Below are 15029 nucleotides of genomic sequence, written 5' to 3' on the forward strand. Positions count from 1 at the left end.
TATATATATATATATATATATATATATATATTAAAAACTATTTTAGCACACCCATAAGGTAATTTTTTTTTTTTTGAAAAATTTTGAAACCAAGAAATTTCTTGGTTTGTTTTATTTTGGTTTTTTTTTTCCTTCCTTTTCGCGCGTATAATTTTTAAAATATAAGCAAATGGAAGGAGTGGAGGTCAGAAGGAGTGCGTGAAAATCTCTGGAAACTTTTTTCTTTTTAATCTAAACTTCCAGAACGTAAAAAAGATTCTCATTTTACACCCTTGATTTGTCCAAGCGTTGCTTGGAAACATCAAGGATGATGCAAAATGATTATAATGATGATGAAAATGCAAGTCTGAGGAACGAAATTGCTAAATTTTTTTTAAAAAAAAAGAAAGAAAGAGTATCCCAGTTGTTTTTTTTATATTTTTTTTACCTATTACTATAACAAACACGTACATAATTAATTTTTCTTAATTTAGACTTCATCATTTTTATCGCTTTTTCTGTTTTATACCAGGAATGCCCAGCCAGCGGCCCATCTGAAGTTTTCAATTTTCTATACTTTTTAAAAAATTTAGACTTATTTTTTTAGACATTTAGACTTGCTTTTTTAGACATTATGACTTATTTTTATAAGGCATTTAGACTTATAGACGGTTGAAACATAGATTTTAAATGGTTAAATTTTTTAACAATAAACGCTGCATGTTATCAAATGAAAAATATAGTAGTTAAAAATTGTTGTTTGACTTTTAAAAATCGTACTCAAATTGAAGTATTTTGTATTTAGATTGCCAGAGGCACCAGAGAGTGTAGAACACGTCAAATCGTTGCCTGACATTAATATGGTATTCTGATAAGTGCAATATTAGTCAAAACAAGTGCAATCTGATCGTCTTTTTTGTAATTGTAATCTGTTTTCGATTAACTATATTATTTGCTGTTAACTATATTATTAACTATATTATTTGCTGTTTTTTTTATTTATCCTTAATTATTATATTTATTTCTATCAGATATTATAAAAAGAAAAGAAAAATTGAAGATCAAAATTGAAAGTTTCAGAGTGAATGGGAAAATTTGTACTTTTTTTTATTCGTGTAAAAAGCAATGCAATATGTTTGATTTGTTATCATACATTTATGATTTTAGGATCATACAACGTAAATAGACACTAAAAAAGTTACTATCTTAGAAGAACAATTTGGCATCTTATTAAAGCATATTTCTGAAGAAAACTGCACAATCAAACGCTAAAGTCAGTGCTTTTGAGTATCTTACATTATCACTAAAATATGAATGCCTTTTACGCCAGTAACTACATCAATCACTATCTAATTGCCGCAGTTAAAGAAATCTGTCCATAAAAAAAGAACCTTTTTACTCATAATTGTCTCATCAAATTGTAGAAAGAAGAATAGAAAAAAAAAAAAGTTAGATTTGTGTATCGCTAAAGCTTCGCTTATTTCTTACTTTGGACGAAACTTCACATAATAATGATACCTTTTAACTTGCTACTTTTATTAGAAATATCGACAGCCAAACTAATATTACTGAAAATCTATGTGTACAAGTATTAAATATACCTCATCTGATGACAGCTGTTGTCAAGGTAAATAATTCAATTAAAAACGATTCATTGAAGCATCGTCAATTTCAATAATAGCTTAGTGATCTTGAATTTGAATACAGCAATCTAATTTCTTATACCGAAATTCGGTGGTGAAGTTACGGAAACTGTTTGTTTCTGTGATAAATGGCTCATAGATATTTTCTAACAGAGACAACAATCAAACTAAATGAACTAAATTAGAAATTACAATGTGAAATTAAATTGATTACCGTTTGTTCAGCAACATGAAAATCAATTCCGGTTACCCAATTTGGTTCCTTTTCGGTTATTACAAACAATAAAAGTGACCATAAAAATATGTTTATATATTCTCCTAAAATCGTAAGATTACTTGAAAATTTCAATATCAGATTTTTATATATGTGGGAGTAGGTAGAGGTGGTCACAAAATTTTCAAATGGAGCTAATGAATTTCAATCAATCATTGAGTTGAATAACAGCACGAAGGGAATAAGGTTTTATTATAAATAAGTCCTTGAAGATAAATTTCTAAATTTAAAACAAATTATACCTGGTAGAAGCAAAGTTTCGAGGAAGTTCGCTCCATGAATATATCAATTGCGATGCGTGTTTACTAAATTATCCGTTGATATCAAAAAAATCTTAAGTAATATACAAGTGTAGAATTAATTGTAAGGTAGTAAAATATTTTAAATGCTGTACGATATTAAAATATTTTGAATAATTGTTTTATTTCACTTTTATATGTACCGCCCACCTGTTGGTGGGCGATTTGGGTTAAACTTAACTTAAACGACTCGTATTATTTGCTAATGTGTAACCGCTCAAATTGTAATTTGGCCTGGGAACGGAATGAATGCTTCCCGCGTATTATCGATTAATGGCGCAATATTTTCAAAATAATAACAAAACAAATCACTGAAATACAGTTTAATATCCTTTACAAAATTACCATTCCGAATATTTATTAGGTTTAGTGTTAAAAAAAAATGTTGACAGAAAATGTTAAAGAAGACATTTATGATGTAATAGCTTCGGAGGTAATATGGACTTAGCTATGCGTATAATAATTGCAGCATGAACTTATTATTTAATGGTTTGTATTAACACGAAGGTTTTTTTTAGAGAGTACTTATTATTGTTGCATTAGACGTCGATGCATTATGTGGATGCAAAATACTCAAAGTAAGAAGCTTTTGTAAATTCATATTACGTTGCATTCAGCTACAAGTACATGATATGGAGTATATTGGTATAATATGCAAAGGCTAGGTATCCTAACTACACATTTTATTTTGCTTCATACTTTAGTTACTTTTACAGCAAGACAATACACAATATACTGTTATACCGGTCAGTGGTAAAGAAGAGTTAAAAACAATATATGATGAGCACAAAGATCAAGTAAATATTGTTAAATAATATTATTAAATAAATTTTAGACTACTTTCTTTTAATATAGACTTTGCTTCTTTTACTTCGAAGAAAAGTTGAAAAAAACAATATTGTTGTATAAAGTATGCATTTAAAAAATTATAATTACTCTTTTTAGATAAAGCATTTTTTTCTTATCAATTGTGGAGGAAATATAGATTTACTAGCAATGTTAGAGGCAGAAGAAGACACTAACTTTTATGTAGTTGATAGGTTGGTATAATTTCTTAAACTCTACAATTTAAAAAAAATGTTTTTATAATTTATTTTATACTTTTCAATTTATACATATTATTATTATTTTATTTTCTAGCCATCGACCTCTTGATTTAAATAATATTTATCGAGATCAAGTCAAAGTTTTAATTAAAGATGGTGACAATACATTAGATGAAATACCTGAAGCAGATAAAGTTATTGAATATGTAAGTACATTAAGTTGAATTTTATTTAAGCTAACTTTTCAAAATCAAATACAAAATCTGGATATATACTTTAAATGATAACTTCCCTTTTTTTTGTTTAAGATTGTCACTTTCATATATGTCACTAATTCATTTTTAAAATATATTTTAAGTTATATGTTTATACAGTAAATATTTTTTACAAGGAAGATGATGAGGATGAGGATGATTCTTCTGAGAGTGAAGATGACCCTAATCAACCCTCTTCAAAGCGTCAACGAACTGGTGATGTAAGAGATTGCTTCTCTTGAGTTTTTACAAATATAATTTTATTTTGTTGTAATTGTTTTAGTTTATGAATTCTAATGTAGCACTGCTTTGTATTCAAGTATGAAAGTTTGTTGAATTTTGCTGCCAATACTAGCTACTAAGACTCAATTAATTAGCCAGAATATTTTGTTTTTTAGATTTCATACTTAGAAAAAAAGGTTAAAAAAAAGAAGTGGGCATCTGAAAGGTAAATGCAAAGTATAAGGACAATGCTGAAAGAATTTTTGAAAAAATGAATTTAACAGAATAAAAATTTAATGAGCAGCTTGTAATTATTTATTTTATGTTATACTTGATACTAAAAAGCTACTATAAATTTCTTACTTTACAAGATAAGTACTTTACAAAGTTTTGAGTTATGGTTGCAATAAAAACAGTTTTTTTTAAAAGCTATTTAATTGTGTTTTTGCTTATTTTTTCCTTCTATTTACTAGAGACCAAATTTTAGACGAGTATTATGAATCTTCTTACTATGGCACTAGTGTATGTTTTATTTTTCAATTATATATTTTGTTTAGTTAAATGACTTTTAAATAGAAGCTGGTGATTTAGTCTCATTACAAAATGATGTAACAATTTTTGCATATGTTAGCCTCATTACAAAACAATGTAACAATTTTTACATAAGCCTTTTTGATATGCTTTTAAGAATTACCATTTATTGATGAAAGTTCATGAGATGTGATGAAATACTTTGGAACTTTTCTAGTTTTTTGAATGTTAACAAAATCATATTCAATCATATTAAGCTGAAAACAATAAAAGTTTATTTCAATCTTATTTGCATCCAGAAGCCAAAGAGAGCCCAGAAAAAATGTTCGCAGAAAAGAGTAGCATTCAACTCTTCATTATGGACAAGGTTCCTCTGTGAGCAAACAACCAGTAGAAATTAATTCATATTTTTTGTGATTATATTGAACTCTTCAAGGAAAATTCTGTATTCTTGATAATGAGTTATATTTTACTTCAGCAAAATGCACAATGACTGAACTTTAAAAGTTTTCTTTGATCCAAGTGGGCTCACAATCAATTAGTATATTAATATAGAAAATTGTACCAAGAAGAGGTTGTCAGAGTGATGCTCTGATAAATATGTCTACTGATCCTAGAAACATAACATCTAGCAAATAGCTTGGTTTCATTCCTTGATGAGAAATTCATTAATTTTGTTTATAAATTGCTTTATCTATTTTTTTTTTATGTATTAGGTAGCAATGATTTTGTATGATCTTGCATGGAAATTAACAAAAGACAACAACCATTTGCTTTGGTAAGTGTTTGAATCAACTGACACTTTTTAATTATGGGTTGTTCTCTTATGTTTTGAATTTGTTATTTCTTACTTGTTGACCATTATGATTGTTAAAAAATTATTTTTTTCTTTAAGAAATAAACTTTTTCCATATGTCATTTAGGCAAATTATAAGTTTCAATATCATATCTTGACACTTAGAATTTTCAATTATTAATCAAAAAGATTTCAAAGTTGATTCATTGTTTTTCTGCACTTTTTTAAAACAAAATTCAAACTAATCTTTTAAAATTATTTTCTTAAGATTATTTCATTTTTATTTTTTTTTATTAACTGAACCTTTTTTTAGGTTAGCTATTGTTGGTTTGACAGAACAATATTTATTTGCAAAAGTAGATAGGTAAGAAAGAAAATGTTTTATGATAAAAAGCACTGGAAGTTTATTATTTCTTAAAAACAGTCATACATTTCTATAAAAAATAACCTATGGGAACTTTTTAATTTGTTAAGTTTGTTTCTGTAGCATGTTTTGGTACTGATTTCAAATGTAACCTCAATTTGTTTTTTTTTTGGTTGTATTCTAAGTTCTTAATTATTCTTAACATGAATTATAATATTTTATAAATCTGGCTCTTTTTTGTTTCAAAGGAAGTTATTATTTAATCATCAACATCTTTGAATGCTCTCCAAGTTTCCTTTTTTTCTCTCAATCTTTTCAAACAAAATCATCTTTCACTAGCTTTCCTATGTTTAGTCCAACATATAACTATCTCCACAATAATCAAAACACTCTCTATTATTTGATATATTTTGATATTACATTTATTTTTTCATTTCAGTAAGTAAAAAACCTTTTGGATCAAGCTATATCTCCTTAAAAATATTTAATCTCAAGCTGTAGTTATATTCTAAGTGATTTTTTTTTTCTTTTATGCATTATGTTTCCTGTTTTAAAAATCCAAATCAGAAAAACAGTATTCACACTTTAAAACAAAAAAACTGGTAAAGAAGCCTAGTTAAATCTGTTTTAAAGGAGTATAAATTCAAAACTTCTTTAGTAACTATCGTCAATATAATTTGAGGCTGTCTCCAAATTAGAGGCACTTTAAAACAAAAAGATTGTTTCTTTCCTTGTAACCACTATTTCTTTTGCAATACTTTGAGGAGCTTGTGTTTTATCTTGGTCTACCAACATAATAACAATAACATCTATTGTATACAATTTTATTTCTATAAACACATATGACTTAATATGTATTAACAAGTATGTATAATCTTTTAATCTTTAAAAAATAACTTTGCAAGTTGAGCTTATTGTACAACTTGTACATTATTTTTTCAGGAACACCAGACAGTAGTTAAATTTGGACTTTTAATTGGATGGCATTGTGTTCCAGTGTGTTTAATTTTAGAAAATTTTTTGTCCATTCATGTCCAGCATTCTGGGTTGAATTAACCATGTCATAATAAGCTTAGTTTAAGTGAACCATTTTCACTATTTTTTTTTTTTTTTTTTTTTGTTTTTTTTTTTTTTTTTTTGTAATCAGTATAAAAAATTCATCTTACTTTTTCATTTTCACTCAGAAATCAGAAAACTAAATGGCCATAAAAATCTTTTTTATGTCAGAACTATTTTTGATAATTTTATTTTTTAATTTTTAGGGAAAAATATTTCAGCGACTTCAATAACCTCCGGGATCATGTTTTACGTCATAACATCACCGATGAAGAGCATGCACAGTCAATTGATTGCATGAAAATATCATTTGAAAATGAGTATCTTTTATAATGAAGTTATTAATATAGTTTATTTATAATAAGATTTGCTTTTTTACATTCTTGACATAATCCAAGAAACATATGTCTGTATCCTTTGTATTCTGCAAATATGTGTTTTATCAACACATTAATGGTATTATGCAAATGCCAACAAAAATTTAAAATTCCTTTCAGTTGTTCTGGTGTTAAAACCAAGTTTAACAACAAATAAGAAAAAAAAAATTTTTCTCATCATTATCAAATCCAACAATTGAATTAACCAAATGAGTGGAAAAATAGAGTAATAAGATATCAAAACATAGAATTGTACCTTTAGTTTAACAAGAAGTTAGAACTGAGAGACATGATTTTTACATTTTTTAGAAACCTTGGGTTTAATAAATGTACAAATAATTTTTATTAGTTTTCTTGATTTTTAGAGCTTAAAGGTTGTTTGACATTTTAACATTGATAGTTAGGAAAGCCATTAAGATAACAGACAGAAGAAAAATTTAAAGTTATAGAAAGGAAAAGTAATGACAGAAATTGAGTTTAACTTCATAATGATCTGATATCATAACAATCTGACATCAAAAAGATCTAAAATCATAATGATCTGGCACCATAATGATCTGGCACCATAATGAACTGACCTTTTGTCTTATACTTGATTATATGTTATAGATTCTCTAAAAGAAAATCTTTAGAAGGGAAATAATTTTTTTAATTTGCTTTAAAACTTTAAAGGCCTACTCAACAATATTGTGGAAAATAATTTTTATCATGAATTTCTTAACTTATGTTAGACTAAGGTTGGACTTGTATAGGCACTGGTCAATATTTGAAAGCTTTTTTAACTCACAATACACATCATGTTGGCAAGTATTTTGAACTATTTGTAATTAAAGTATTTATTTATTACTTAAATATTAAAAATAGAAATATATAATAATGCTAAAAGGAAATAAATGAACTAATTTTTATGAGCTGCTGAAATTTTAATATCTGATGTTGGAATGATACAATAGTACTTTTAGTAAATAGTTTAAAGTCTAAAAAGTTTTTATTTTTTTCAAATTTGTTTGTCTGTAATGAAAATAAATGTTTTCTAAATAATTGTTCTGGATTTCTATATTTAAATTATGTATATCATACCAGCCAAAAAAACGTTTTTATTCTCCTCCTACTCCCTCCTTCATTTGTATTTATTGATGATCCCCTTTTTTAATGTATATACTGGACTTTTAGCTTGTTTAAAATGAATCTAAAACATTTATTAGAATCTAAGAAAACAAAAATGTTAATTAGTGAAAAATACACCTTGACTTATACTTTTTTGTATAAAACATATAACTATTCTTTCCAGTTAAAAATAGGAAGCTGACTCATAAAACAAGTTGACTTTTTATAGTTTAAACTTTTATAGCTTACGGTTATTCACTATGAAAGGGAAAAAGAAACTTCATGAAATGCTTGCAGATATTGGGTGAGGAAATGTACTTGAAATGGCTTTTTATTTTTGCTTTTAACTTTTATTAAATTTTGATTTGATTTGAATAGGAAATGTTACTTTTTTTTAAAGTAGAATTTTATTTGTAACTTAACAAAATCTTCTTCTATATTAATTATGCATTTTATGCAGTCATAGACATGCTGACAATAGACATGCTGAAAATAGACATGCTTAGGGCTTTGTTAATTAAATGTAAAGTGGCACAGTATGTTTGAACTTATGTAGAAAAAAAGCATAATGACAATTTTGATTTTGATTTTTCAACCTATAATTTAGTTATTTATTTTAAAACTGGCAATTTCAAAACACCTTTGATATAATAGATGCATTATTAAAAAGACTTGTTTTTTTGTTTTTTTTGAAGCGCTCTTGCATTGTCAAATTTTCATTTATGATCATAATATACATGTTTGATCATATATTTGATTTATTATATATATTTATATGTATATATAATTTTTGTTTAGTGTACCCATAGTGCAATGCAAACAAAAGTTTACATCAATGAGCATTGAGTTTCGTACCAATGTTAAAGAATGGATTGAAGAACTTGCTGCAAAATATAAGTAAAAAATCTAATGTTTAATATCCTTTATTCTTCTTGATGCAATTTTATTGTTGTACTTTTGCTTAGCCTAATTTTAACAGCTGCTGTTTTTGTTGCAATTTTATTGTTGCTAATATTCTTGTGTTTTTCTTAAATAGTCTGGATGATTTAACATATGGCTCTTTTATTTCACAGCATGGGTATAAACACAAGGTAAATAATATTAGCATTAAAGCTAAATGATTTTAATCATAATTGTTTGTTTTTTTTTATTATTATTATTATTTATTGAAATTTTTTTTTAGTTTTGTGCTGCTGATGTTGTTTATGCAATTACAGCTCTACTTGAATACTCTGTAAGTTTTTTCTTCCAAACTCTGTAAGATTTTATTTATATTTATAGATTTTATTTATATTGCACAGTTTTGTTAATGACTGTGTAACATTAGTAAGAATGTGATATTGTTACATGATTTTTCTCAGTTCTAACTCAAGTAAATGTTACAACAAATGAATGCATATGGTTATAGTTACTTTAAGTTATATGTTGCTGTCACTGTTGCTGAGAAGGAAAAAAGTATCATTTTTCTGATAAATTATATAATAAAATTAAAGTGTTTTAAGTTATTAAATGATTCTTGAAGAATGATAAATTATATAATAAAATTAAAGTGTTTTAAGTTATTAAATGATTCTTGAAGAATGATAAATTATATAATAAAATTAAAGTGTTTTAAGTTATTAAATGATTCTTGAAGAATGATTCTTTCTTGAAGACTTTTTCTAATATCTAATCCTGATCCTTAATCTTTCTATGACAATCATTTTCTTTGATGTTTCTCATCTAGCATCAATAATAAAAGTAACTTCAGTCCAGCAGTATGTCTTGTAAAGATGTTTGTAGGGGAACATTTTTTATGTTTTTCTATACTATATATATATATATATATATATATATATATATATATATATATATATATGTTTGTATTTCAGAAAAGTAATAATGGTTTCTTTATGTTTTTTTTTTTTTTTTGAATTTTAGAAAAGCAAAAATGTTTTTTTTATTTTTTTTTTTTTTTGTATTTCAGAAAAGCAATAATGGTTTTTTTTATTTTTTTTTGCATTTCAGAAAAGCAATAATGGTTTTTCAGATAATTTTCTTGATGCTTTTGATGCATTAACACGGTGAGTGTTTTAATTCTAATTATTATTTGATAATTTCAGTTCTTTAAATATTAATGTTAAAAGATTTGTTCAGTTTAGAAAGTCAAAAGGAAAATTAAGATTTTTTTTTTTTCTCTTTTTAAAAATTTTTATTTTACTTTCTAATTATATCTTTAATCTGCATTTTTTGTAATTTTTTGGTTGTAATTTTATTTAGGACCAATATGGACAAGTTAATCAATGGTATTGAGCTAGCTAAATTGCAGGTACATAATATATGCGTACATTACATTACATACATACCACTTATATGGTTATTAAAAAATTAAAAATAATGTATGGTAGTATTTTTAGGTCACAGCTTTAGTTATGCAAGTTCGCTCTTTTATTGACTCACATCAAGTAGTGTGTGCAGGACCTTTTTTATATGCTCACATGCTCGAGGTGATTTTTTTCATTTAAGTTAAGCAAATTTTTTTTAACAAAATGTTGCTGGTGAACTTTGAAATCTTTTATTTGTTTATTTCTTTTTTAGGGTGCTTCAAATGCTGATATTTTTGCAAAACCAACGATCATTGCAAGGTTGGCAAGGTTTACATTAGAGGCTTACAGTGTCATGGTAATTAAACATTTTTTACTGTTTTTAACATAATTTGAAGGTATTTTTATTCTATTCAGTGGAATTGGGTTTTTCAGTTTTGCTCCACTCTGAGTAACTTACAGTAAAAATAACGATAGAAATTTTAAATTTTTAATGAGATATGCCCAGAAATATCAACTGGGAAGATCTAATTAGTAAATTTTGGTTTTGATGTTTTTTTTAAATGAAAACAACCGTTCAAGAAATTTAGCACAAAACAATGCATCAAATAAAATGGTTCTGGATAATCCTTTATTGATTAATGTCAGTAGTTATAGATTACAATTGTAGTTACTTGAAGTTCAAGCTACAAAATGGAAATTGTGTATGTTAGTATGCACTGCTCCATTATTAACCTCTCAAAAAAGTAGATTTTTCTAGATTGAAGATAAGAATATTCCACAACATTTATTGTCAAAAATTAAATTGATTGTTAACTATCAAATTTTACAAAACCCTCCCAAAATGTAGAGGGCTCCAGTCTCTAGCTATATTTTTCTGGATGTAACCAAAGATGAACTCACATGTAAAATGTTAACACTCCGTTAGATTTATTCAAAAAAAGGATTGCTAGAAGAAAAAAAAGACAAAAATAAAATAATAAAGTCCTGGCTTCTGTTGTTTTTTTTAAATTACTTTTAAGGCTCCTACAAAAACCGAAATAGATCCAGTTTTTTCACTATTTTCTTTTAAACTTAAAGTGTTTTAAAGAGTTATAATTTACTAATGCGGATTTTTTTTTAAACAAACTTCTAATAACTTGTAAATGGCTTATCAAATTTGTATCAACAAACCATTTTCAACGAATGAACTTCTTTAACTGGCTTTCTGAACTTTTCTGATATTAGAAAATTGTTAAAGCATGACTTTTTTGATAAGGAAAAGTTATTTTTTGGGAAGAATTGAACACAATTCTATGTTTCTCCTAACTCCTCTGTTTTCAAAGAAGTTTAATAAAATGATCATTTGTTGAGTTAGTAAACCGATAAAAATTAAGCATGTTCGAAATATTTCGTTTATCAAATTTATTCGACATCGAACGAAATGAAACGACACGGTATTCGAAATTTTTCAGGTCACCGACTTCGACGAGTGACCGTTCCCTATCGATTTCGATTTCAGAAATTTTTGGGCGACTTTTGAATGAAACGATAATTATTCAAATTTCTTTTTATTACTGTTTGTGTTTTTTTTAAACGGAAACAAAAGTTTCCAACGTTTTTAATCTTTTAATTAGCTAACGAAATCTAAATCCGAAAATTTCCGATACCGACAACGAAATCAAAATACATTATTGCTCCATTTTAACCAAAATGAAATCGAAACGGAAAAAGTTAATTTCGTCCCATGTTTAATAAAAGTATAGCAAAGTACAAGTTATATTTTCATGGGTTTTTAAGTTGGTTTTTACAATAATTGTTTATGATATAGGGTAGGTATTTCATAGAAACTTTTTGTTGTTAATCAGAAAAAGTCAGGGAAATTTGGTGGAAATGAGTACTATAAGGGAGAAGTTAGAGAAGGTTTTGATTATGTTAGAAACCCTTTCTAACTCTATTCTTTGTGTGTGAATGTGATTTTACACAAATCTCTCTTTAGAGTTTTTCTTTTATGCTGTTCTAATTCTTTTTATTTTTTGTTTACTAGACTAAAAATAAAAGGGCTCGAAACCTACCTATAGTGATTGCTGTTCCTTGTAATTCAGTAGAAGGTAACGAATTTTTTAGATTTAAAGAGATTTCTGTTGCACGCCTTCTCCTTCCTCTTTTTTTAAACAGCCTCATAAATTTTATTACAAATGTGTTAGTTCATGCAACAAATCTTAATGTAATATTTATTGGTTAAACAAGATATAATAGGAATTTTGAAGTGTGATTTAGTGAATGATGTTTAAACGGTTCTTCTAGGAACAAGTTTGTTGGTTGGAGTGCCACCTGTGAATGACTTATCAATGAAAAAGTATTTTTTATTATTATCATTCTTTTGCTCTTTTATTTCAGAAATTTTGTTTTAGAATTTATTAAGTACGCTACTTTGTAATGGTGTTTTTAAAATGAACTCAAATTTTTGCAGCTTTTTTGGTACAGCGTTTAAACAAGCCAGTGATAAGACAAAATCGAGAGTGACGTTCAATTTTTTTGATCCAACAGGTATTTTTTTTTTTTCTTGTCACTTCTGATATATGATATCCAGAAGAATTTTTTCGATAAAAAACAACGTCTTTTTTCTTTTAATTTTAGTGGTTGAAATCAAAACTGAAGACCGCAGCAAGTTCTTTGATAATCTTGCAGCGATTATGGCGTAAACGTGTTTCTAGGTTTTTACCAAAAACTTTCTGTTGAGATCAGGTTGAACGTGCCTCATTGATCATCACAGCCGTGATGTCTAAATATCGTCAGTTTGTCATCCGACAAAATTAAATCCTTTTCCAGATGTCAAGTCAAACTTTAAATGATGCTCTTTTCGCTGAAAAGTGTTCAGAAAACGAAAGAATTAAATAAATTTCAGATTTTTTGGTGTTGAAGTTAGATCAAATGATGATCAAATATTTGAAATGCAAACACTGAATTTTAATTTTTTTTTTTTAAATTGCTTGTAATATTTTTTAACTTATATTCTAGAAAAGAAAACTTTTTCTGGAGATAATAAAAAGATAGTAAAGTTCTAATTCTTTAGAAACCGCCTTTGAGTTTGAGCGATTTTTATTACCGGAGAGAATTTTTAAATATCAACAGATAATTTGGTAAAAAATTTTATTTGATTCATTCCAAAAATTAAAAAAAAAATTATGATTTACTAACTGAAACAATACTAGTAAATTTATTCAAAGAAATATCTCAAAGTACAGAGGGGTGATAAACCGGTAAAAGTAAATATCTCCACACTTTGAGAAAATCACTCGAACCAGCAGAGTTATTGAATAGATTTTAGGCCTTGCTTGATAGCTTTAAAAGAGACATTATAATCATAGACTCCAAAGACTTTAAAAAACCTCGTATATGCTTAAACAGAGAGATGGTTAACAATTTTTATGTCTAACCGGAAAAGGTCTACGTAGAAACCGGCCTTAACAAACCAAAGCATGTTACATTGAAAAGGAAACACTTGGCAATCAACTTTTTTCTCTTTAAATATTTTCTCACATTTTTCAACAAAAATTAATTTAAAATTATGAAATAAACTTTGTCCAATAATATTTCTGTTAAAAAGTTTAGCTAAGATTCTAAAATGTCAGATTCATGAACCTATGATGACGACCGGAGATTAAGGTGGTATAAGGAGAGATTTGTTCGGACTATGGAAAAAAAGAAGCAAGTTTTTTTCATTGATGAAAGAAATAATTTCAAGAAAAGCAGATTCTTGTTTATAAAATTTAAATCTGAAAAGTATACAGTGGTGGTCAGGGAATTAGCACACTCACCCATAATCAGTTTAAAAATTTTTTTTCAAGTAGTTTTTGATAGCTTTTGTTGAGATTTTCTGTGTGAATTTTCTGTTATGAACTTAAACACCATGTAAACATTCCTTTCACTAGAAAAAATTGTTAAATTTCTAATTTTTTTTATTTGAATTTAAAGATTTCTCAATCAACATTTAATTGAAAAACCGCTGCGAAAAGGCGCAGCAAAACCCTCAGCTAAAGAGCTTGGCAAAGAGATGTCGGAATATAATTTCAGCCTTTTTTTTACTGCTTCCCGCAATTCATGATGTCACTCTCTCCATGTTCCGCCGTCTTTGGAGTTTATTTTGGAGTTAGCGTGTTGTTACTATATGCATGATAAAGCTTAATCTAAAGTGTTTGAAGTTTATGAGTTTACCGTTACATGAAACGTTACACGTAATTTACAAACGCATACCATTAGACAAGGCATTGTTACTGGTAAACATATCAGACTGATACATACCCACACACTAAGGTCAGGGTAAAACAAGCATATTTAATTAACAATCCTTATTTCTTTCTGTTTAATGATTTAAGAACGATTTAATGTTTTCCAAACATCTTTGTTAGAGTTCCCTTATGTAAAATATCAGGTTGGTTCTGGTTAAGTGTTACTTACTTTTATTTCATTAAAGTAAAATTGTTATTTAGATTTTTAGTCCTAAAAAAATTTTTCTTAAACATGCTACGATAAAATACCATGTTTAACAAAAAAATACCTGTTTTTTTAACAAAGCGGCTTTATCCTAAATAACATTTTAAACAGTATCTTTTTAAAATATCGCGTTTAAAGTGTGTAAAATTCGTTGGTTAGGCAAACCATTTAAATAAATTTTTTGGTAGAAATCTCTATCTGTTCCTCTTTGAAAAAAATCTGGGATTCAAGAAATACGAGAAAAATTGTCTGTCTGTTTGAAACCTGGTTTAGGCGTTCAATGTTTGAATTGCATTTAACAA

General features: G+C 26.7%; 1 protein-coding gene across 1 annotated transcript; it reads left to right on the forward strand.

The window, feature by feature from the left end:
- Positions 1–2404: 2404 nt before the first annotated feature.
- Positions 2405–13282, forward strand: LOC145184080 (cell division control protein 45 homolog). The gene is made up of 24 exons (XM_090093650.1): positions 2405–2628; positions 2714–2773; positions 2900–2992; positions 3141–3235; positions 3336–3447; positions 3633–3716; positions 3894–3943; positions 4191–4239; positions 4965–5026; positions 5358–5408; positions 6671–6784; positions 7573–7644; positions 8193–8252; positions 8747–8845; positions 8985–9039; positions 9132–9182; positions 9956–10011; positions 10208–10256; positions 10345–10434; positions 10526–10609; positions 12278–12341; positions 12538–12589; positions 12704–12780; positions 12871–13282. The coding sequence occupies exons 1-24, from the start codon at positions 2578–2580 to the stop codon at positions 12933–12935; spliced, it is 1695 nt and encodes a 564-aa protein (XP_089949776.1). The 5' UTR covers positions 2405–2577; the 3' UTR covers positions 12936–13282.
- Positions 13283–15029: the final 1747 nt, after the last annotated feature.

The sequence above is a fragment of the Hydra viridissima genome, unplaced genomic scaffold (genome assembly GCF_058129835.1).
Source record: "Hydra viridissima isolate aposymbiotic clone 2 unplaced genomic scaffold, HvirCarnegie_v1 scaffold_7, whole genome shotgun sequence".
Lineage (NCBI taxonomy): Eukaryota > Metazoa > Cnidaria > Hydrozoa > Anthoathecata > Hydridae > Hydra > Hydra viridissima.

Coding starts and splice junctions, on each gene's coding strand:
- LOC145184080 (XM_090093650.1), top strand. CDS start 2,578: ATGTTGACAGAAAATGTTAAAGAAGACATTTATGATGTAATAGCTTCG. Junction 7,645..8,192: donor TCACAATACACATCATGTTG/GCAAGTATTTTG, acceptor AAACTTTTATAG/CTTACGGTTATTCACTATGA. Junction 12,342..12,537: donor TCCTTGTAATTCAGTAGAAG/GTAACGAATTTT, acceptor CGGTTCTTCTAG/GAACAAGTTTGTTGGTTGGA.